The sequence below is a fragment of the Mustela erminea genome, chromosome 2 (genome assembly GCF_009829155.1).
Source record: "Mustela erminea isolate mMusErm1 chromosome 2, mMusErm1.Pri, whole genome shotgun sequence".
Taxonomy (NCBI): Eukaryota; Metazoa; Chordata; class Mammalia; order Carnivora; family Mustelidae; genus Mustela; species Mustela erminea.
Genome location: NC_045615.1, coordinates 75870252 through 75895694, shown reverse-complemented (window position 1 = coordinate 75895694; position 25443 = coordinate 75870252). Strand labels below are relative to the sequence as shown.

General features: G+C 37.4%; 1 protein-coding gene across 1 annotated transcript in view; it reads left to right on the top strand.

The window, feature by feature from the left end:
* Positions 1–14073, top strand: part of LOC116584651 (rho GTPase-activating protein 20-like) — a 30395-nt gene extending 16322 nt beyond the window's left edge. The window contains exons 7-14 of the mRNA XM_032333304.1: positions 1523–1589; positions 4143–4301; positions 6724–6899; positions 8246–8407; positions 9930–10039; positions 10577–10766; positions 12504–12615; positions 13673–14073. Coding sequence (XP_032189195.1) covers positions 1523–1589; positions 4143–4301; positions 6724–6899; positions 8246–8407; positions 9930–10039; positions 10577–10766; positions 12504–12615; positions 13673–13803 — 1107 coding nt within the window. The 3' untranslated portion in view covers positions 13804–14073. The remainder of the gene's footprint in view (positions 1–1522; positions 1590–4142; positions 4302–6723; positions 6900–8245; positions 8408–9929; positions 10040–10576; positions 10767–12503; positions 12616–13672) is intronic.
* The last annotated feature ends 11370 nt before the right edge of the window (positions 14074–25443 follow it).

Sequence of the window (25443 nt, the reverse complement as noted above, 5' to 3'; positions counted from 1 at the left end):
TCCTGGAATTGAGCCTCTCATTGGGCTCCCTCCTCAGTAGACAGCCTGCTTCTCCCCCTCCCTCTGCTACTACTCCTGCTTGTGCTCTCTCTCTCTCTCTCTCTTTTTTCCTCTCTCTGTCAAATAAATAAATAAAACCTTTAGAAAAATAAAATTTAAAAATCCTCTATAAATTTGAAAATGTCTTGCTATCATGACATGACATAATTACAAGATTCCTACTTAAATTCTATCTGACCCAATGGTGTAATTAAGCCCCTTAAAAACTCAGAGCAACCAGAATTTGGCATAAGAAATCAATGATTTCTGAACAAACAAAATTTAATAATACATCCAAAATAAAATTGTATTTATATGTACTGGGTAAAGCACATCTCTACATTGATTTCTAACCTGTATGATATATATACTCTAAATAAGAACTAAATCTTGGAAAGAGAGTGAGTGGTTTTAGGGATAAATTTGGGGAGATCAATTAATGATATATCTCATTTTATGGCATGTTTGTGATTTTCCTTTGCACAAAGTGATCAATCTCACTAGACAAAGAATTGCTGTTTTAATGAAGAACTGGGGTTGTTTGGCTTTATGTATACCTGATTTAAAAGGATTACAGAATAATTTTTCCAAACCCTACCTACCTTATTAGCTCTCATTTCTTATTTGCAATACAATTTTGAGCAAATTTAGCTCTGTATCTGTGTCTGTACCTATGACCTTCCTTCATAAGGGCAAGGCCATGATTTTTAATCAGGAGTCAAGGACAAGCATAGTACCTATCACCAACAACCATTTCAAACATTTTTTGCTTTAGTCTCCTGGATGGCTCTTTAAGTTCAGCAATCTTTATAATTTAGACTTGTTTGTTTCAAGTGGGATTTCCAGTATTACTAGGCAGTAATTCTGCTGGGGAGTAATTGTTTTCTGCATCTGACATGTTGTCTAAGGTAGACTCCTTTTCCTTTCTCTCCCTGAAGTGGGGCTTGCCGCCACCAGTGGCTAACTTCAGTCCACTATCTCCTGAAGGCCCCTTGGGCATTCATCTCCTTTTGCTCAGGGCTGCTGACCTATTGATGCCTTTCAAGTTACTTTGCTCAGAAATAGTCATAGCAGGGTATAGGTCTCTCTGGACAATATGCATGTCTGGGCAAGACATTTGAAGGCAAAAGCTAACATACCCAAGGAGTCTAGAGACAACAGAAGGCAGCACTCTGAGATAAGCCCTTTCCTCCTTAGTGAGGGGGCACAACTGTGATTTCTTATGCTATAGGCCACCTATACAGTGAGGAGCTGATTGTACTGTGGTCTCCTGGCCTTTGTAAAAAATGGCAAGAATGTGGGATGGTCTACTGGTGGCTGTGAGGGAATCAAGTGAACAAGTACTATAGCTACCTCCATGGACCAAACAGCATTTATACTGGTGCCAATTCTTTCTTTCTGGAAACACAGAAATGCTAAGGAAATGTGTTCTTCAAGTACTGTTAAAGATTTGTTATGATGCATCGTTCTTTTTGTCTCCAAGGGCTCTGAGAAAGACTACCAGCTGTGGGTGAGTTCTGGCAAGAAAGCGGCCCCGCACCCACTCAGTGGTAAGTGTCAGGAAAACCTAAGATGGGATTGATTAGGTTCAAAATTGTAACCCTACATCTCAAAGTAATGCTTGTTCTGTCTTAAGCTTAAATACCCTTAAAAGTAAAAATCACATGCAATATTCACTCACACATTTATTAAATAATTGCCAGGTACTTACTTTTTCCCAGGCACTGATGACATCTCCTCATTCAGCAGCTTATGGCCTAGTTAGGCCTAGTAAATTTTTCTTTTCTACTACTTTTTACCCAACAAACAGAGCTGTCTTGAAAAATTTTTGTTTATTTATTATTTGCTTACTTATTTACCCACTTAGGTATGAAAACAAAATGGATTGGAATTTCTTTTCCCATACATTCATTTTTCATATTCCAGTCTTGAATTCCAGTTCCTAACTACTAAATAGCCTCTATTTTGTGAAAATCCTCTAAAATCCAGTCATGGCTGTGAATCTAGGTATAGGTATCTATTTAACACCTGCCATGTGCCCAGAAGTCTTCTCAGCATCATAAAGAAAATGAGATAATCACGCTTAAACTCCTCAAGTCTTCACTGACTAAACTACCTACACTTTGCTGTTTCTCAGGCTTTTTCCATCAGTCTTAAGTTTATTGATAAACCTTTTATACCTCTCCTAAGATAGTTATTAGCACAAGTTTTCTTAAAAAAAAAAAATAGATCTTTGGATTAACAAAATTGTTCAGTGCTTACTAGAAATAAAAGGAATAAAAAACAAGAGAAAGAGGACAGGATATGTAGCAGACCTTGAAGTAGTAACATATGGTAAAGGCAACAATGATTTTTGCTAGAAATCTTATAGCATTCCTTCTTATATGCAATTTTTTTTATCTTTCTAATAATCCTGTGAGGTGGGATGTCTGGGTGGCTCAGTCAGTTAAGTGTCTGCCTTCGGCTTAGGCCATGATCCCAGGGTCCTGGGATCGAGTCCTGAGTTAGGACTCTCTGCTCAGCGGGCTTCTCCCTCTACCTGCCACTCCCTCTGCTTGTGCGTACCCTCTCTCTCTGACAAATAAATAGAGTCTTAAAAAGAAAATAATCCTTTGAGGGTATTACTCTTTTTAAAGTTATCTAAAGGATATTTTCCAATGATCTGGAAATCTAAACAACCAGTTTCTTTCTGTGGAATGTATATTCCCACACTTAGAATACAGAAAGTCACCAAGCGCATAGCTGAGGACAAAGCCTACACCCCATTTCATGTTCTGTGTTAATGTTGACATCTTTGTAAAAGTTGGTCAACAATAAAAAGGAAAAAAGATACTGAAATATATTTATTTTAATAAATTGCATTAATTTAGGTAAAACAATGTAGATGATAACTTTTCAGACTGAGCAGTTTCACACATAAAGGCATCTCTGAGGAATCTGGAGAGCCTGTCATTCACGCTGATCCATTAGCAGCATTCCACATGCATTCCATTTTAAACAATGCTCTCAATTCTCAGTTGCAGATTATCTCCTGGTTATCTTGGTGACTTGGTTGTGTTGCTGTCATAGAAACTTCTTTTTCCTTAAAAGAGGGAAATCACTGTGATTCTTGTGAACAGAGCACTGACATTGCATCTCTGACAGATGAAAAGAAACAGCAAAAGCTCCCCAAGTTACATTCAATAATAAACAGAAATGACAGAAAGAGAACTTTCATTCTATTCTCAAAAATGAAATCCATATCATATAGCACAGGGTCTTTGATAATTCTATGGAGAGGAAACAATGTAAAGCATCCAAGAACAAAACAAATCACTTGCCAGGCAATTCTCACTGACTGTGGCTGGGTGCAGTTTTCCACTCTGTAAACATCGCTTTGCCCTTTGCTTCTGGGTTCCCAATACTGTGCAGCCTTCCCTCTGATCATCGCCTGGCAGGACTCCTTTTGGAGGAAGGGCAGCCTGTGGGAGGGAAGCATAAAGCATAAAGTCTACCGATCCCACCACCCATGCGTAGCTCTGGCTCTAGAACTGACAAAAGGAAATGGAAAAAAAAAAATCTGTTCAACTGACATTGTGTGTGAGAGAATAGCACTTCTTAATATAAATGGTCCAATTATTTAAAAAATATTAAACCACTAATGCTTATTAATATATTTACTCTGATCCTTGTAAGTTTGTGTGAGGGCAAGCATTTCAAAGGATGAATGTAAGGATTAGAGGGGTCAAGTAATTTCCCTAAGATGTACAGATCTTATTAGTTTCAAGGCAGAAACTAGAAGGCCTTAAATATTCTCAGATGGTAACACAGCAAAAGTCAGCACTGTGCAATGCCCTGAACAATCTATGTATTCCAAGCAAAGTAACATGCTTTAAATTTTTTTTTCTCTTCTTAAAATCTTTCCCTTGGGCACCTGCTTTTTGCAGCGTGTCCCCAACAGGAGCAAATATGATGCTCACTCAGGAGGCACAGCCTTTTTTTATCCCGAAGCCCCAGAAGAATAACAGCATATACCAGTGTGATGCGTACACTCATGGTGAAGGTGGGTTTGATGACAGCCATCACCATCAACCTGAATCTATATATATATTTTTTCCATTTAGGACATGAACATCCATCTACTACACTGCTGCCACAAACACCCGAGGACTCCACCTCTTCTTCCACCCTCCAGGAGTCCCTCCTGGAGCAGAAATTCACAAAGGTGCAAGACCAGTTCATCCTGAAGCCCAGACACCCAACCCAGAACCCGCAAGAGAGAGGTGAGTCCCCTCCCTTTCTTCAAGTGCCTTCTCTTGATTTGTGTCTCCACTCTTGACCACAAATTCATGACACAGAGCTGACTCTCTCTGTGGGGACTGGGGAGGAACAGTATAGGCAAAAACTACAAACTATGCAGAGTCAAGCTTAGAGAAACCCAAAGGTCTGAAATCAAGACCCACCTCTCTTCTAAGAAGGTTGTTTGTTTTAATTCTTCTAGGTAGACCGTAACTCCTTTCTGTGTATCCCCAGAGCACTTTCTACGTGTAATTATGTGTGACTTAATAGAGCACAAGCTGTTTGTGGCCTGGAAACAGGTGTTCTCCATTCCAGGGTTTTGTCTAGTATCTCAGGCCATCACAGGGTGGGATCAAATGACTGCATGGCTTAGACACACCTGGAATGGAAGAACTCCAGTGGAGTAGAGAGTTATGGAACTGAATTTGTTTTATTCTGAGCTTAGGGTGAAGAGGTCTTGGGGTTCCAGTTAGAATTCAACTCTCAATTCTGCCCCCCACTTTCCATGTCTGCTTCAGACCCAGGTTAAGCCTGGAGCTAGACTGAATGTTTATGATCAGAGTGTTTTAATCATCCTTCTTGCTATCTTTTGTCCTACCATTCCAGTATTCCCATTGATAGTTCTTTCTCTAATGAAAATATGTTGTTAATCTAAGAAGAAATGGGGCCAAAAAAGAAAGTATTTTATTGCTATGATTGTTATTCTATAAGCACAAAGTTTAACAATTTTACTTTTTAATATCCATACCCTAATTTGAGCATTAGGAAACATTAACCTAAATCTTGCCAGTGCTGTTTAAGAAAGGATAGGTTTCTATAAAGTTAGAAACTTAGAATGATTATTTAATCATTCTTGTATTTGCGTGGCTATAGTGTATATTTTTATTAGTCACAGAGGCAACATGAACTCTGACAGCAAATAGCATACATACATTATTTAATCATTCTTGTATTTGTGTGGCTATAGTGTATATTTTTATTAGTCACAGAGGCAACATGAACTCTGACAGCAAATAGCATACATTACAAAACGTCTGGCTAAGTCTAAATATACCTTTGAGAAAGTATAGGGCTCTATGTCTACCTGCTTTCTGTATGTACTCCTAGAGTAGTTAGCTATACAGCTTTGTATCAAGGGATACAACATTCTTCTTAAGAGCATTCTTCTTATTAAAGTTGGATAATAAAATGTATTTGGGTAGTTTTAGAAATAATAAAACTAGGGTAAAAGTAGGGAACCCAGGTTGCATACAGCAACTCAATTTATGTATTAACTTAAGCAAATATGTACATTTTGATGTACAGAAATTTCCTCCTGGATTTAAGAATGTATTTGCTTTCTTTCTTCTCTCCTTTTGAAATGGTAAGGGTATCAATTCCAGGGCAGGAAGAAAGAGCCTTAGTTAAGCAAAATGGTGGCAGTCTTTCATGATTGCCTACCTTCTAGAGGTTGCAAAATCAAATAGAAAATGGGAGTGATGTCTGCTTTGGGGGAGAAGCGATTAAGAGATTGACTCTAGACTGCCTGAGGCCCTATGAGCAAGGAAATTACTTTTATCAAGGCTGCCATGAACCATGTCTTGTGCTGAGTAGTACATTATATTTAGTTCAATGAGTTGTAGGCAGGAGCATTTACGCTGAAGTTGAACAAACCAACGTTTAAAAATTTTTGAGTAATCTAACCAAGTAGCAGACTCAGGATGCTTCTGGTCTTGGGACTTGGTCTCTCCAGTCAAGCACCGTGAGTGTTGCCACCCATGTAAGTGGACACGATGGTACACTCATTACATCCTAGAAAAGCCTAGCAGTCAGGTGTTTAAGGATTTTTTGGTGAAATGTTGCTCATTTGTTTTATCCTTCTGCAGCTTGGCTCCTCTGTGGACCTTTAAAGAATTTAGTGACTTAAGCAGATTATGTAAGCAAATGTTAAGGTATCTTACAAGGAAAATATTCATAGTTGACCAATAGAAACTTTGAACTCAGCTTTTCGCTGCTGAGCCACCCAGGTGCCCCTGTTTTTTAGCTTTTAAAATCAGATCTGACACCTGATGAATCCACTGACCATACTTACCAATAGGAAGCAAACAACTACAAGTTGAATGCCTCATGATACAGCTCAATAGGCAGTAGATGGCACTGAAAGTATTGACCCTGAATCTGATCAAGTCTCTAGGCTTAACCATTACTTTGCAGGATCTGGGGAAGAACACACTAACACCATAAGGATTCTATCAGCCATTATCAGATAATGGAGAATTCTACACAATGAGTGACTCAGTTTGCCCTCTTCTAGCCATTGCAATGAACATGCTGTAAAATGGCAATTGTGAAAATAAGGTTAAGCTAATTAAACTGCTACTACTACTACTACTAATAATAATAATCATCATCTCACTTCTTCCTTAGACTCCGACCAGAAGAAAGATAAAAGGTATTCTTTCAGAAACTGGGCCTTTTGGCGGCGCCCCAGTACTTGCCACAACAACCAGTGCACAGTCCCACCTTCTGCAAAGCCTGGACAACTCTTTGGAGTTACCCTCACGGATGTGTGTGATAATGACAACTTGCCCTCTCCAATTCTGGTAGGTCTTCTACAGCCCTCTGGAGGAGGGGAAGCTCAGAGAGGTCAAGTGTTCTCATCCAAATCTATCCCCAAATGGAGAGGTCATTAGATAGCTCCTGGCTTTGGCTGAGAAGCTCTCTGTTATCTCAAAGAATAGAATCTGAGTTAGGTAATACAGAGTCATGAGGCAAATACAACAGGAAAAGACATTCTTGTCCATTCCACTTGTTTCTTGTTTCCACTAAGACCCACATAGTCCTGTTCAGAATAGTCAAAATGGACACTATGTATGAGTCTCTGAGAGGCCACATCATCTTCACACTCTCCCCTTCATTGCCTTCCTGAACTCACATTAGTCTCAAGTTTCCTTCAGCTGAATCTACTCAATCTAACAACTACAAACACCTCACACAAGCATAAAGACTCATCCTCTGGCAAATATGAATCCGTTAACCCTAACAGAATATGTCAAACAAAAGCCACAGTTTGGCCCATGTTATCTCCAATTGGTGTATTGAATTGTCAGGGTTGACATTAATTGAGTGTCCAGTATCCCTGCGAGCACTGTACTCAATGTAGGGAATGTTCTGCTAGATAATGAAGAAATTTATCATGTTAGTTACATGCTTAGCTATCACCCCAGTCCTTGCATCACAGCAAATTTAGGGGGTAGCGAGGATTATCATCCCCCCCTTTTCACAAATGAATTAGAAAGGCCTCAGTACAGTATGTGTGTGCCCCAGGTCACACAATAGATAAGTAACAGATTTCAGATCCCTTGGATTACCTGACTCCAGTCCTTATTATCTTTCTGCACTGCAGGGAGAGGACATGAAGATAGAACAAAAGACAATGAAAGACTCATGAGAAGGGAATATAATCAGAGAAGGATAAGAGAGCTTTTGAGCCTGATTTTTCAAAAAGGAAAGAAATAGAAGTAGTAGGAATGAAATACACAGTCACTTAAAGAGAAATAAACAAATGGGAAATGAGTATGGCAAAAGATTTCCATATTTAGGAAAGAGCATCTATGTAAGGGAATAATGAGAAAAGAATGGTAAAAAGGAAACAGATGGTAGTTCCACAAAGGCCTTGAAGCAGAGAAGTTTGATTTAAAAGTGTAAATTCAATGAAAAGGAAAATCTGATTAAAATAAGTGTTTAAAATGTTTCAGTGTATGACTGTAAAATTGATTTTTGGGTAGAAAATATATAGACACACTGAAAAAAAATCTAAACTGACTTTAGTTCTTCCAGCTCTTAAACAGTGTACCTTCATATTCTCTTGCTCCTTCAAAAAGGAGGCAAGCTTGTGCTCTGTGGTTGTGGATATGAATTGTCATACACTTTTCTTTCCTTCCTACAGGATATGCTTTGCTTTATCAATCAACAAGGGCCACTCACTGAAGGCATCTTCAGAAAATCAGCCAATATGAAATCATGCAGAATCCTAAAGGAGAAACTCAATTCTGGGGACAAAGTGAACTTGGATGATGAATCAGTTCTTGTGGTAGCATCCGTCCTAAAGGTAGGGAAAGTTCTAGCATTATCCATACACAAGTAACTGAAACTATGATTGGTGTCCTTCATCATGACTGCCCAAGAACAATAATGGGCATAACAGATTAAGAACCTAACAAACTGAAAAACACTTGACAAAATCAAAATTTAAGGAAGCTACTTTAGGAGTTAAAAGCCCCATATGTTAGAAATACTTTCCGTTTTCACCACATACCGCCCTCCCTACCTTCACTCCTGAAGACTCCATGCAAAATACTAATACTAAAATGACTACTAGTAATGATAACAAATTTCTAAATATGCACTTACATGTACACAATGCTTATCAAAGCAAACATCCTCACCACCTTCATAATGAAGGCAAAGTTTCCAAAAGAAATGGAAGAGAGGAAGAATTTAATTCATTCATCTTAGCACATATTAACAGCTCTGAACAAACCTAGGTTAATGTAGTAATACTACAATCTTAGAATCTCAGTCACATTCGGTCTTTCCTTATCCCCCATCAGTGCTGGAAGATATGATAAATAGCAATAGTCCAGAAATGACTTAGTTAACCACTATTACACTGGGGTCATAATAACATACACTAGTAATATACATATAGGCATCAAGAATGATGATGCACTAAGTATGTGAATAGCAAGATGAGTGTTACCCTCTTACAGAGTGCACACGTGGAATTGATTTTCTAGCAAGAGTTAGTGGATTCTTTCCTATTTCCATGTTATAAGCACAGACTAGGAAGAGGGTGACCACTTGTGGGTATAGTTCTTACACATTTCTAAAGTTTTCTCTTCTGAAAGTTAACTGTTCTTGATGGAGAATCAGACTCTGCAAACTTGGACTTGATAATATCATGTCAAACTAACTGGAGAATTGGCCTAAGCTAGAAATGAATATATCCTCAGGACCACATGAGTTTGCCATAGAATCTTGACTTTTAAACAGTTAAGAAAAGGAAGAATGAAGCAATTATGAGAGTAGCTTTCTTCCAAGGAGCACATACACCCCAAGTCAGAAGACCTAGTTCTTTCCTAATATGTGTGCAAGAGCACACCTATTTATATTCTGTTTCAGAACTTTTCTTGCTAGAATTAAGAGCTAGTACTGTGTCTAAAAGAAGCAAAATGAGTATGTGTATTTCTGTCCAAGAAACTAATAGGATTTAGGATTGTCTATAGCCAGACTCAGAGTTTGTGGTAGTTTGCAAAACACACACACACACACACACACACACACACACACACACGCTCCAGATGATAGAAGGGATCTTTATCTTAATTTACACCACAGCCTGAGCTCTGCTTTTATGTTTCTAAGTTTTAGTTGGAGAAAATCCAAGCACCTGCTTCTGCATGTGCAAATCAATGGAGAGTGAGAGCCAAGCTCTGTGTGGGTCATCGTTTGGGTATCTGTGAAGGAAGTGAGGGGGCGACTGAACTTTTTAACTAAATATTTTCTCTGTAATATTACCAATCTATATTTTCTATTTTATATATATATATATTTTTTTTTATCTCCATAAGGATTTTCTTAGAAATATCCCAGGAAGTATATTTTTATCTGATCTCTATGACAAATGGCTTGGTGTTATTGATCAAGGGAATGAAGAGGAGAAAATAACTGCAGCCCAGAGGTAATGATGAAACAGTTACTCTACTCTGGTCACATCTCAAAAATACAGCTAATAAACTATTAGGAAAATACTGGCTTAAATTTCACAGCTTTGTCCACTAAAATAATGATCCATGCCAAAGAGTTTCAATTCTTGACACCCATGGAGACCAGCTTCAAAATAGAGGCATTCCTTAGGGCTATTATTGTTCTTCTCCTGATTTTATTAATATGGAATCCTTGGCCATTTTACACCTTCTGGATGTATGAAACTGGTAGATGAAATCCATTGATCTAAGGGAGATGCTAGAGCATCAACTGACAGGGTTATGACCTTAAGTTTGTCAAACATTTAATTAACCAGAGAAGTTTTTATCTGGTTTAGGAACTGAATTCAGTGAAATATTTTTGTATATACACATGCCTGCAACTCTGCTACAGCAGACTGTGTACTAGATATACAAAGATATATCCTGTCCCCTGTATTATGTATTTCCAACCTCCTAAGTGGAATGACTTGTCTTATTTAAAAGTGCATTTTTTTTTTTTTTTACCTTAGACTTTTAGCCCAGCTGCCAAAAGCGAATGTTGTTCTTTTGCGATACCTTTTTGGAGTGTTATACAACATTCAGCAACAATCCTCATCCAATCAGATGACGGCTTATAATTTATCAGTGTGTATAGCTCCAAGCATCCTTTGTCCACCTAATTCCTGCAGCTCGGAATTGGAAGAAAATGTCATGAAAAAGGTAATGAGGGCTCTCATTTTTGTTCCCCGGTGGGGTTGTAGAATCCCTGCTCTGAACCTGAAATGTGCAGTAGTAACTCTGATGGATCTGTTTTGTAAAATGCACATTTTCATTAGGCTCCACTGGAGTGTCAGAATTCTTTATCCTACTCTGGTGGGGTCTGGGAAGGGGTGTCTTTAGGCGGGAAACTCAGAGCAGTTGAGTCACTTCTTCCCCATCCGGGAAACTAAACACTTGACTAAACAGAGAGAAAAATCATGTGATACAATAGAAAAGAACCTGGGCTTTGGAGCTTGACAAGTCAAGGTTCAACTCTCAGCCTAATCCTTTTTTTTTTTTTTTTTTTTAAAGATTTTATTTATTTGTCAGAGAGAGAGAGAGGGAGAGAGAGTGAGCACAGGTAGACAGAATGGCAGGCAGAGGCAGAGGGAGAAGCAGGCTCCCTGCCGAGCAAGGAGCCCAATGTGGGACTCGATCCCAGGACGCTGGGATCATGACCTGAGCCAAAGACAGCTGCTTAACCCAACTGAGCCATCCAGGCGTCCCTCTCAGCCTAATCCTTGAAGGACTTGTAATCTTGGGCAAAGCCCTGGTTTCCTCATTACACAATGGCAACAACATCCAGCTCCTCCGATCTACTGGCACATCCTAGGTGGCTTGGGCAGTATGAGCACCCATGGCTCATTGGCTCAACACATTGGTCTTCCTCTGCAAGTTGTGGCTCATTTAGAAAAATACCTGGCTACTATTTCACCTCTGCTACATCTAGTAAACTAGTAAAAGATTTGAGAACATCCTAATGGAACCGCAACATGCCTAATAAGATGACAGCTCTTCCCCAAGCCAGCATGCCGCAAAGCAATGCATGAGAAAGGACTGAAGTTAGACAGACAGACATGTTTTTTTCTCCAACTGTGTGGGTTTTCCCTCACAAAAAAACCCACAAAAATCTCTGCTTTCCAATTTTAAGATACTTCTTCATTTAAGAAATGGATTTCATAAGTTTTTGTTTATACTTTATAAATTTTAATAAGATGTTATATGTCAGTTACAGCTCAATAAAACTGGAGACAAAATTTACAAACAAAAATAAGTAAAATTTAATAAAGTAGGTTACTTTGAAAATTATCCTAGTTTTATTTTATTTTATTTTATTTTATTTTATTTTATTTTAATATTTATTTATTTGAGAGAGAGAGAGAGAGAGAGAGAGAGAGATAGTGTGAGCAGGGCAGAGTGAGAGGGAGAATTCCAAGCAGATTCCCCACTGAGCATGGAGCCCAGTGCTGGCTCCATGTGAGGCTCAATCTCACCACCATGAAATCATGACCTGAGATGAAATCAAGAGTCAGATGCTCAACTGACTGAGCCACCCAGGTACCCCCAAAATTATTCCAGTTTTAATGACATAACCATTAATATCAAAATGTTTGCTATTTAAATAGGCTATAACTTATCTACAAATTATATATTATATTATATATATTATATAACTTTGCTCCACTGATGAACAGTATTTTAAAATCTGTACCCAAAGTATACTGGAAAGTATCATTCTTTCTAGATTATTTCTTAGAGAACTTTTATTTCTATATATTTTTATCATATTTTTATATATGAATTTTTCTTGGAAGTCTTTCACATTTTTTTGTTAGGTCCAAGTTCTATATACAAAATGTGATTTGAAATTATGCCCTATGAAAAAAGCACCCCATTTTTTGTCTTTTTGTGTTACAGGTTTCTCTTGTAGAATTTCTCATTGAAAATTGCCTCAAGATATTTGGAGAAGATATCACTTCCCTCTTGGGAGAGAACTCAGTGAGCTGTGATAACAGCGAGAAGGCTGAAGGTACCGTGAATAATTTAATTGGCTTTAGAGAAGCAGACAGCAAGGCTGACAGGGGTCATGGGAGATGCTTAGACTGCGCTGTTCTGGAGCCCAGAGCATCCACAGGGCAATGATTTCCATCGGCTCCTTCTTCCAAAGACTGGCTTACAGGTCAAGGGAGGTTTCCCACCATTGTGAGACCAAAGAAAGGATAAGATGAGGTCTCTGACTTCAAGAAGTTTCTAGTGTAGATCATAACAGCATTAGGAGTCATGATGGTCTGATGCAGTGTTGGGGAATTTTTTTCTAACAAAATTTTAAATGGGTCCCATATACATATATGTGTTTGTGTGTCTGTGTGTATGTGTATATTATACATATACACACACACACACACACATATATATATATATACATAAACAGATATATATATATATATATGAATGATGTGCTCTGGTTGAAACCACGGTGAAGGGTTTTTATTCCCCCTCCCTCCTCTTTTTGCTCAGTGACTCTTGAGGCACCACAGGATTCCGGTGCTCTTTGAAATGGTTGAAAAGAACTGGCATCATTGAGAAAAAAGGATTTGACTTGAAGTCAAAGAACCTCTCCAGAGTGTAAACTCCTGTACCCCTATTGACCAGCTATATTGTCTTTGGCCAATTATTTTAGCTTAGTATCAGTTTATCCATCTCTAAAATGTGGATAAAAATAATGTCTAAATCTTAGAATTGTTGTAAAGATTAAATAAGATGATGAATGTAAAATAAATTTCTAAAAAAGCTATTAGTAGGACTAGGAGAAGTTTCCGTGAGACTAAAGCTAATAATATTTGAACCTAACTAATCACAGCTAACTGGCAGCAGTCCATTTTATAAGCTAGAGTTTAGATTCAGAACCTGGAGATGTGTGTTATCAATCCCTCCATATTTTTAGTATTTCTTGGTTTTATGACATTTACCTCATTGCTTTGAGGAAATCTTTAGGAAAATACTTGTCATCAGTAATTAAGATGAGTATAGTGTCATGTCTGAGACTATGCTTATATAAGAGAACTGTTTGTTTTTCATTTCATCAGTGACAGAAGAACAACCTCTTGAATCCAAGCCAGTGAGAGTGATAGTGATTTACAAAAAGGCACAACTGCAGAATGATACCAAGACCCCATCTTGCATGGATCCACCCAACTACCTGTCTACAGTTACCTAAGTCACTGAAGACTCTAATCTCCATAATGACACTTGACACTTCCTTTTTATTTCCTATAAGAACTCTTTTTCCAATGAATGAAAAAATGAGCCCCTTCCAAGGTACCAGCTCATCCTATTTGAATTTTTCTTTTCCCTCATCCCATATATCCATATTGAGGAAATCTATCCATAAAATATCTCCTCTGTCTTCAATGCCTAGCATATCATATTACATATTTTAGTATTGTATTGTACCGCATATTTTGATAATGATGTAATAAAAATCATTCCACAACTCAGTGGGTTAGACAACCATTTTATTTGCTTATGATTCATATCAAACCTTCAGTGGAGGTTCATCTGAGCAGTTCTGGTCTCAGCTGAGGTCACTTGTACCCTTGCAGTCAGCATGCAGCTCACCTAGAGCTAACTTATGTGTCTGTTGGTGCTATCTCTCAACTGGTCTTCATGTCTTCAACAAGCTAGACTGACCACCTTCATATGGTGGAAGAAGAGTTCTTAGAAACAGGAAAGATTTTGCAAGAGTTAGTGTGGGAGAGGACTGCAAAGGACTATGCCAAAGATAGTGATTTACAAGACAAGGCATTCATTATTTATTGAGACCATACATGGTAATCCAAACTTAAGGCACCACCAATACTATACATATTCTTTTATTCATCAGCTTTTAATCCTCAGTTCTGCACACCAGCATTTCCTAAAAGGCATTCCAAGTGTGGTAGGAAACATCTTTGAAATAATAACTGATTTTTTACAGCAGGTATTCCTTGCCCCCTCCTTCTCCCTGTCTTAAGCTTTCTTAAATCACTTCCTCAGGGAATAGAAGCTATAGGAGAATAAGAGGGAAAGGGAGCTCTTTGTTGTTTATGAGTTTTAAAAATTTAGTTTTCTAGGAAACAAAAATGATTCATGGCATAGAGTAGAAGATTTAGGTGGAAATCTCATGGGAAAAGCCCCAAACCATTAGGTACAAGGGACATCTGCACCATTTGCTGGATAGAAATCAAAAGAAAGCAATAAAGTCCTCACAGAATAGCTAACTGACACATCTAAGAAAGATGGGGGCCCTGTGGAACCATACACTGTTTCTTATACCTCAGCATGGAACAGATCAGTAAGTAAAAGTATGCTCATCAATCCCAGAATAGTATGGAAAAAAATAAAGAGAGCCCCTGGGTTTGAAAGAGATGTTTCAGCAACAGTAGTACTGACCAGTTCCCCAGGACCAGAGAGCAGTAGGACGTCTCAGCAGATGCTAGTATACATCAATGACACAGAGCACCAGATAAGTGCCACCTCACCATTTCACAGCTTCCTAACTCCACGGTACTAGAAGACTCCAGAACATAGACACTCTCGTGGGGGAAATTAAGAGATCCTGAATTTCTACCAATCTGAGAACAGAGAAACTAAACATCAAGTGAATTATTGAAAAATACAGAACTGGACATTTCTTAAATATATCAATGTATAGACTGAGATTGGTATCAATACATATATAATATATGATCCATGCATGGTTTTCCTAGAAAGCATTCCCTGGACAAATAGGTTTGGGAAATTCTGCATTTTCCTTCTGGAAGTCAAATGTCTCAGTTTTTTCCACATTACTTAACCCTTTTGGAGTAACCCCATTAATTAATGGATCCTGGGAACATACACTAATAAACATTGCTCTGGATTAATTTATTCTTAAATTAAGAATTAAGTCACAGATTTTACCATTTCACTCACCTGCTAAGAAGCCATCAATGGATTTCAATAGATCTTTGGATTTTTTTCTTTTTTTCAGGAAAAAATGTCCTTTTTAAGAACCTCCACAATGCAACCTGCACTAGTAATCAATTTTGTCCACCTCTTTCCCAGTGTAGGTCCTTTGCTTTAGCTAGGTCAGACACCTCACTCATCCCTGAACAAGTCACATGTACTTTTCTAACTATAATTCTCACCTCTCCTTGGTCTCTACATTTCCACACACTAATGAGGTAGCCATTTGGGTTCTCCACTCCCAGAAATTTCACAAAGCCTTTCTGATCTCAAATTAACTGCTCTTTACATGAGCACTTGACCCTACTAGACATTGGCTCATATGTTGCTTTGCACTATCAGGAATTAAGCCAGTGTGTTCACATCCAAATTCCTGTAGTAAACGACTGTATCTTATATTCGTTTTATATTACTTTTTAATGCCTGGCTAAATGTCTACTCAAAAAAATGTGTGAATGAATATGTTCAATTTTCAAAGTGTATAGATTTTATATAGATTGGTAGCAACTGCAAGTTTTAAAACTGAAGAGGTAGAACACAGCACATATAAAATTCAGTGGGCGCAATACATCAGTTTGATTAATTTTTTTAGGTATGACTTCACAGCCTTATTCACAAGTTCTGGGATATACTATTTTTATTCATTATGCAAAAAATGTGATATCAGTGTGATGTATTTGGGAATAACTGCATTTTGTATGAAATTTCTTTTAAATAACAATAAAAGGGGAAACAAACAAAAAAACATGGCTGGGCATGTGAGTTTTTAAGCCAAGGAAGATACACTAAAAAAAAAAATTTTTTTTTTTTTTGAAGAAGAGGAGATAGAAATACCTGGAGGTAAGGATAAGCTGAAATTGAACTAATTTGTCAATGGCAACTCACAGAAGAGATTCCTGACATAGGAAAATAGTTAATAAATGTTAGTACTTCCGTCAGGAGACTCAAGCATAATATCTCTTTGAGAAGAGCAATTTATTTCTTAATTTTGAGGAAAAGATCCTGGGAATTCTGATAAACTGTAAGGACTTAATTGCCTAATCTAGAATGAATAAAAGGCAATTAGACATTTTGATATTGGCCTTTACTATACCTGGGAGTAAGATGTGTGTAATCATCAGTCAGTCTGCACTTAGTGATGCAGTTAAGGTTAAACATCTCCAAAAGTAAAATAAAGCTACTTAGAATGACTCTCTTATTTTTTTCCAGAAAGAAAGCTACTCTCAGGATTAATTACTATGATGAATTAAGTGGAATATATACATATACATATATATATAATTCTACAAAATTTTTATTCTACAAAAGCAACATGTAAGAATTTGGTGAATGGAATATATATTAGTACAGGAAGCCACCTTTTTTCAGAGACCACTGAACAATACCTTTTATATTTTTCTGTAATTCTTTCCACGCTAGTCAAATGGGCCAGTAAATACTCTGAAGATTTTATAGTGGATGGTGACTTTATTTTCCAGTTTTGTTTTGTTTTACTTACCCATAGCATAATTGGCGCCGAGAAAAAATTGGTTTCCTTATGGTCCTGGGCCTAAATGTCAGTATTAATTTAGTTGACTTAATCTTTTAAAGAATGGTATCATTCCATTCTGTTATGCTGGAAATTAAAAAAAATAAAAATAAAAATAAAGAATGGTATCATTCCTTTGTCAAATAAAGAAACAACTAGAAAACCGAATTGTCAAAGTTATAGTTTCCTAAAATGGAAAAAGAGAAACTGCTTTGTAGAAATGGGAGTTTTTCCAAAATGTAAAAATATAAAACTAGTTGGGAAAGAAAAAACAAAACAAAACAACACCGTCTTCAGGGTAATGATTACTTCAGTGGAAGGAAAAGAATGAGTGGAATTGAGGAGGGGCAACCTGGCTGGCTCAGTCAGTTAAGCAGCTGCCTTTGGCTCAGGTCATGATCCCAAGGTCCTGGGATCCAGCCCCACTTCATGTTCCCTGCTCAGCAGAAAGCTTATACTTCTCCCCCTCCCTCTGCCTGCTACTCTGCATACTAGTGCTCTGTCAAATAAATAATTTTTTTTTTATATGGGATTGAGGAAAGGGGAAAAAAAGAAACTCCAAGCACACATATATTAATTTCTTGAATGATTAAAAAATACAAAAGGTTGATATCCGGGATCTATAATGAACTCCTCAAACTCAACACACATGAAACAGGCAAACATATCAAAAAAATGGGCAGAAGATATGAACAGACACTTCTCCAATCAAGACACACAAATGGCTATCAGACACATGAAAAAATGTTCATCATCACTAGCCCTCAGGGAGATTCAAATTAAAACCACATTGAGATATCACCTTATACCATTAGAATGGCCAAAATTAACAAAACAGGAAACAACATGTGTTGGAGGGGATGTGGAGAAAGGGGAACCCTCTTACACTGTTGGCGGGAATGCAAGTTGGTGCAGCCTCTTTGGAGAACAGTGTGGAGATTCCTCAAGAAATTAAAAATAGAACTTCCCTATGACCCTGCAATTGCACTCCTGGGTATTTACCCCAAAGATACAGATGTCATGAAAAGAAGGGCCATCTGTACCCCAATGTTTATAGCAACAATGGCCACGGTCGCCAAACTATGGAAAGAACCAAGATGCCCTTCAGTGGACAAATGGATAAGGAAAATGTGGTCCATATACACTATGGAGTATTATGCCTCCATCAGAAAGGACGAATACCCAACTTTGTAGCAACATGGAGGGGACTCGAGGAGATTATGCTGAGTGAAATAAGTCAAGCAGAGAGAGTCAATTATCATATGGTTTCACTTATTTGTGGAGCATAACAAATATCATGGAGAACAAGGGGTGTTAGAGAGGAGAAGGGAGTTGGGGTAAATTGAAGGGGAGGTGAATCATGAGAGACTATGGACTCTGAAAAACAATCTGAGGGGTTTGAAGTGGCAGGGGGGTGGGAGGTTGGGGTACCAGGTGGTGGGTATTATAGAGGGCACAGAGTGCATGGAGCACTGGGTGTGGTGAAAAAATAATGAATACTGTTTTTCTGAAAATAAATTAATAAAAAAAATGCTAACATTTCACCACATGCTTCACACTTTTTAAGAAAATGTTACGGGTAACTTTATTACAGAAATATCCACAACATACCCATGTGCACACACACACACACACACACACACACACATGATTTGTACATATAAACATACAAAACATTGTTAAAGGAATAAGCAAATAAACTACAAAAATTCTTATCGTTCAGCAATTTTTTCTTTTTACAGGATGTTTTGTGATTCCTCTGTATTGATAACCCGGTTTGCTCTGTCTAGTATTCCATCCTGTGATAATACATTTATGTGTGTACACATCTATCTTGATCAAGCTTTCTAGAGGCTTGCCTGATTTATTAGCTTTCAAAGAAATAGATTTTAAAAATCATCTCCATTCATGTTTTTTCCTAGGTTTTTAATTTGTGTTTTGTTTTTATACTTCTTTTGCTTCAACTTTCTGTTAGACTTCTTCATCTAGCTTCTGGATTAAATAGCAGCTCATTTACTTGTAGTAAATATATTTAAGACTATTCATAACTCCTAAGTACTGCTTTAGCTATAGCTCACAAATTTTTCATGTTTTAGTTTGCTGATAAAACCATTTACAGTTTATGATTTTCCTTGTAAATTATTTTTAACCTATTTATTGTTTAAGCTTTTGTTTTTTTCAGATTTTCTAACCTGTAGGATTTTAATTACTAGTTGTAGTTAATTCCTAATTAAATTGCATAGCAATCAGATAATAGGGTTTGAATAACTATGACTCCTTGTGACTGAGAGTGTACAGTTAATTTTATAAATATCTAACATGTTGCATGCATGCTTTAGGAGAATGTGTATCCTCTGTTGTGTTGACCTTTGAGTGCAGGGATATGTAAAGTCACAATTCTGTCACATATGTTACTCGAATTCTCTATATATTCTCCAAATATGTAGTTTCTGAGAGAGGTGTTAAATTTTGCCATTATGCTTTACATGAGCTTTTCAATTTTATTTTGTAATTCTGCGTTTTTGTAGATGAGGGCTTTTGGTGTTTTACAGTTTATGTCTATATTATTAGGTCCATACAAATTTATAGTCTCTATAGCTTTGTCATGAAGTCTAGCTTATTTGCTTTACTCACATTAATGCTTTGACTTCATATTCCATTCTGAAAAATACTGTTCACCAACTCTTTTTTGGTTCATATATGCTTAGTATATTTCTTTTTTTTTCCTTTTTATATTTTCTGTTTTGGGGTGTGCATGTGCACATGTGTATAATAGTGTCCCTTATAAGCAGTGTATAAATGATTTTTTTATATCAACACTGATAGTTTCTGATTTTTAATGGAGTGATTTAATCTATCCACACTTACTGTCATTACAATGCACTTCAAGTTATGCTGACCACCTTATTTTATATTTTTAATTCATCAAAGATTTCTCCTGGTTTCTTTTTTCTCCCTTTACTAATTATTGTTGGATCAATAAATTATAGTTTACTATTTTCCCTATAATTTTTATTAATATGTTTTAAAATTTCTCAGCTATCATGTCTTTGACTACTTTGTTCCAATATTCTTCTATTATCTTTTACTAGAATCCACTAAAATTTTACAAACAATGATTCTCAAAGAACACCCCATATAAACAACTCTTTCATGTTTTTCTCTTTATACTGCATTTTTGGGTAATTTAACCCAATTCTGGGTAAAATTCGCTGTTGTTTCTTCCAGTTTATTTAAATTCTTTAACTTTGGTCATTCTAGAGTTTATTCTCTTAGTTTCATGTCGTTTTTGTTTTTTGTTTTTTGGTTTTTTTTTTAATGCCTATATGTTTTCTGGGATTACTAATCAGATCTTTTTCCTATTCATATAATTTTATATTTTTTCAACAAAGATCATTTCAGGGGTGCCTGGGTAACTTAGTAGGCTGAGCATATGATTCCTAATTTCAGCTCAGGTCATGATCTCAGGATCCTGACATGCAGCCGGAGTGGGGCTCCCCACTGAGTGGGGTGTTTGCTTGAGGTTCTCTCTCTCCCTCTGCCCCTCCGCACACTCTCTCTCACTCATGGGCTCTCTCTCTCTCTCAAATAGATAAATTTTTTTTTGAAGATCATTTCATTCATTTCCCTCTCTGATTTTGGTACCAAGAAGTAGGATGCTGTTGTGACAAGTAACTAAAATTGTCAAGGCAGCTTTAGAACTGGGTAAGGAGTAGAGGCTGGAGGAATTTTGAGGGGCATGCTAGGAAAAGCCCACTTTGCTGTGAAGGGACTATTGGTAGAAATAATAGATGTTGAAGGCGATTCTGTAAGTGTTCAGAAATAAAAGCAAGAGCTTCAGTGATAGATTCTATCTTCTTAGAGAAAATAACTAATCAGAAACAGAATGTTAGAAATATGGATTTTGAAGATCTTTCTGGTGAGATCTCAGATGGAAATGACGAACATGTTACTGGAAACCATAAGAAAGGAGATCTTTGTTATATGATGGCAAAGAACTTCACTTAACTAGTATTCTAGTGTTTTGCTGAAGGTCAAACTCGCAAGCAATAAGATTGGGTATTTACCTGAGGAGATTTCTCAGGAAAGTTTTAAAGGAGCTTATTTCCTCCTGATTGCAATGCAATGCAAGAAGAAGAGAAGTATCTCTGCTTGACTTATTTCGCTAAGCATGATACGCTCTAGTTCCATCCATGTTGTCGCAAATGGCAAGATTTCTCTGAGGGTTTTGAAGGGACGGGGGGTGGGAGGTTGGGGTACCAGGTGGTGGGTATTATAGAGGGCACGGATTGCATGGAGCACAGGGTGTGGTGCAAAAATAATGAATACTGTTATGCTGGAAATAAAAATAAATAAATAAATAAATAAATAAATAAATAAATAAAAGAAGAAGAGAAGTAAAATGCAAGAAGAGAGAAATGAGTTGAAGAAGGTATTAAGCAAAAAGAAATCAGGTCTTCAAGATATGGAAAAGTCTCAGATTTCCCAAAATCAGCTTGTCATTTCTGCTCTAGCACTTGTGCTCATGCTGTTGCCACCACTAGATGGTTCCCTCCTTGTCCTCTTCTTCCAAATCCAACCTATAGAGTGTCATCTTTCCAACCAAGTCTGTCTTGATTTGCTCCGTCATGTTGGCATTTTCTCTTGGGAATTTCTATAGCCTTGCAATCATTTTCTTGTAATGTTTGTGACATGTAGTCTTTAAGGCCCATCTTTTTTTTTTTTTTTTTTTTTAACTTTACATTTTCTGAAACTGAAGCACCTGCCAGGAATGGCCAGCAATCCCTGTACCCATCTGAAAGATGACTTCAGACTTTGCTGCAAAAGTGAGGAGAAGGCAACAGGGTCAACTCTCAAAGGCAAAGACCCTTTGCTCTTCTTTGCTCCCGCTTTTATTGGTTCTTCAGGATAATCACAAATCTTTATCACTGTTTCTCAAGTGTGTCCTAGGGGTTCTGCTAAGCATAGCTTAAGCGACAAGGCATCTCTCAGATCACAGGGTGGCTGTTTGGGCTAGGAAAGCTTCGGGAAGGCAACTCCTCGAGGCATTCCAACAGCAGAGTGGTCACACAGGCTTCAGCATTCCAGAGGCCCACGCCCTTCTCTGAAACCTTCCTTCGCCCTCTATGGCCTCTGTGTTACATTTTATTTTATTTTATTATTTTTTCGTGTTACATTTTAGTAAGCCAGGTATTATGGTTGAGTTTATGCTCTACATTAACCCCAACAAGTACCCTATATGTATATATGTATTTTTTTTCCAGCAATTCTCTGTCCACCCTCAAATGCTTTTTAATGGATAGCACTTGTATAATCCATTGGTTCTTGGAAAATGAGGAACTAGCAAACTTGACTTCACAATGGTTCTCAGGTAGTCCTCCACAGCGCCTCCCAGAGGTACAAACAACGGGGCTGATGCAGTGGGAAATTTTAAGTAAACCAGTGAAGCCCTGCTCTGGTCATTCCTATAGCCTTGAACAAGCAGCTCAATTCTCTCTCTCTCTCTCTCTTTCTCTCTCTTTTTTTTTTTTTTTTTTTGGTACTTTTTGTTTTATTACTTTATTTATGGATCTGAGAAAAAGGTTTTGTGGACCTGAAAATATTGGTATAAATGTGTAGTATGTTTCAGATTTGTCTGTCTCATTAGAACACAGGCTTCTGCACCCAAAGGGATAGGCATAGCTATGGCTAGATAATTGGTCAGTTTGTTCTTGATTGGTTTGTGTGCAAACATGCAGACTACAACCACAGTGATCATTCCTCTTAATCTTTTCAAACAACTGTGTGCCAATCTCCTAAATGATAGTTCTTTTTTATGCCATTTTCTTAAAAAAAAAAAAAAAAGTGGTGCCTTAGGCCTCCCAGAATGAACATGAATTATCACTCTAGTATTTCTTCATAGATAGCAAATTTTAGATTTCTTTCCAAAGCACATGCATGGATATTAAGGAAATCTGTAAAGGGCTATAATTTCAGAAAGTGTTATCCTTAAGATAAGATTAGAATTTGGAAGGAAAAAAAAAAACAACTTTTATTTAGAAACTTGTTATCTTGAACATAGAATTCTGTTCCTGCAGAATTTCAAGTTATATACTTAGTTTGGATGGAAGAAGTAAATGTTGGAAAACTAGAAGTAGGTGAGGACTGAAAAGACTACACAATGAATGAATTTACACTGTTATCTACTATCCCCCTTTCATTTGGGGGAGGGTAAGAGAGAAAGAAAACAAGCATACACTTTATTGTAAGAAATTGGCTCACGGTGCCTGGCTCAGTCAGTTAAGAGTCCAACTCTTGATTTCAGCACAGGTCATGTTCTCAGGGTCATGAGATTGAGCCCCATATCGGGCTCCATGCTCAGTGGTGAGTCTGCTTGAGATTCTCTCTCTTCCTCTCCCTCTGTCCCTCCCCCTGCTTGTGCACACCATAAATAAATAAATAAATAAATAAATAAATAAAATCTGGGGGAGAAAAGGAAATGGGCTCACACAGTTATGGAGGCTGGCAAGTTTGAAGTCTGTAGGGCAACCTGGCAGGCTAGAAATTCAGGTAAGAGTTGATGTTACAGTCTTGAGCCCAAATTCCACAGGCTGTCAGGCAAATGAGAAATTCAGACAAGGTTCCTGTGTTGCAGTCTTGAGGCTGAATTCCTTCTTCTATGGGAAACGGTCTTTGCTCTGAAAGCCTTCAACTGATTAGATGAGACCCACCCACACGAAGGAATGTAATCTGCTTTACTCAAAGCCTACTAATTAAAATGTTAATCACATCTAAAAAAATACATTCCCAGCAACATCTATACTAGTGTTTTATCAAACTATTGGGCACCGTAGCATAGCCAAGTTAACATATAAAATTAACCATCACAGTATTTTCTTAACTATTAGGCTCTGTCTTCTGAAATCTTTTCTTCACTGAGCTCTACTTAGTTTCACCTTACTTCACCAAATAAAATTCAACACAATTCCAGCCTTGAAAGGCTCTCTAATTTGCTATGCACCTGAAATCCCCAAACTAATCAAGATTGTGGAGAGCTCTCTAGATGACATAGCCACAAAAAACAAATCCCCAGAAGCTTTGTGTGTCAGAGGTTTTCCTGCATGATAGGTTTGAAGGAAGAGACAATGAATGAAAGGAGTCGGTAATGTGAGCAGGTTGATTTCAAAATGTTAATACAGTTTTGGCCCTGAACTGATCTTACAGATAGTGTATTTTTTGTGTCCTTATTGCTAGAAGTAAATTTTCATGAAATCTTTAAAGCAGTACCTTGATACATATGTCAAGACTAATAGAAAAGTGGATCCGAACTGCTCCTTCCTGCTACATTTGGAATCTCAGCACTCATCTCCTGGATTTGTTTAGAGCAGAACTGATACAGCACATTTCAAGCTCTCGAGATAACATTTGAATGCATTCAAATGAATGCAAGTAGCTCCATAAAGTAAGCACTAAAAAATGAGATTAACCACTGTTGTGCTTTATGAGCCATAGCACGTTTTTCTTCTAGCAGTGTGGTAAAATAAAACTTACTTGTAGAGGTCTTGGCAGTTTAAAAGCAGCACATTTGTATTTCCACATTTGATTCTCCCTCCAAATAGCACAAGGAGGGGGGCTACTGGGTGTCTCAGTCAGTTAAGCGTCTGCCTCTGGCTCAGGTCATCATCCCAGGGTCCTGCTGGGCAAGGGAGTCTGCTTCTCCCTCTCCTTCTGCTTGCTGCTCCCCCCTGCTTATGTGTACTCTCTCTTTCTGTAAAATAAATAAATGAATAAAATCTTTTTTAAAAAAGCACGATGGATAAAATATTGTTCTATAGAAATGCAACTTGGGATTCAGAATTCACAGATTTCACTTGCTGAAAGACAAATAGTAAATACTGGGGTCAGAAGTAGATCATGGCTTTTTCCACTACATCATCTAGTTTGTTAAACATTCTTAATTGCTGTTCTGGGAAATAAAAATCATTACATTTCTCCCATCCAAGTACTAACCAGGACCGACCCTGGAAAATCATTACGTTTCTAAAGTAAATTATGAACAGCCCTGAACGACTTGTTTTAGAGGTAGGGGTTCTTACACAGGAAAATAAAAAACAACTATTTGTGGTATTACTGTGAAAGCCTCTTACTGTGAAGTAGCAGAGAAAAAAGTTAAATTTACATGAAATTCATTGATTTAAAATGTAACATAAAAATACTGGAAGAAAAAAGAAATAGTGTTTCTCAGTTATGATAATAAAGGAAGTAATTTTCTTTTGTGCCTGGTAACTGCATTGGAAAACACTTTAAAAAAAAATAAGTGCAACTCAAATTTAACTAGATCTTTGAAGAAGTGGGGGAAGGAGG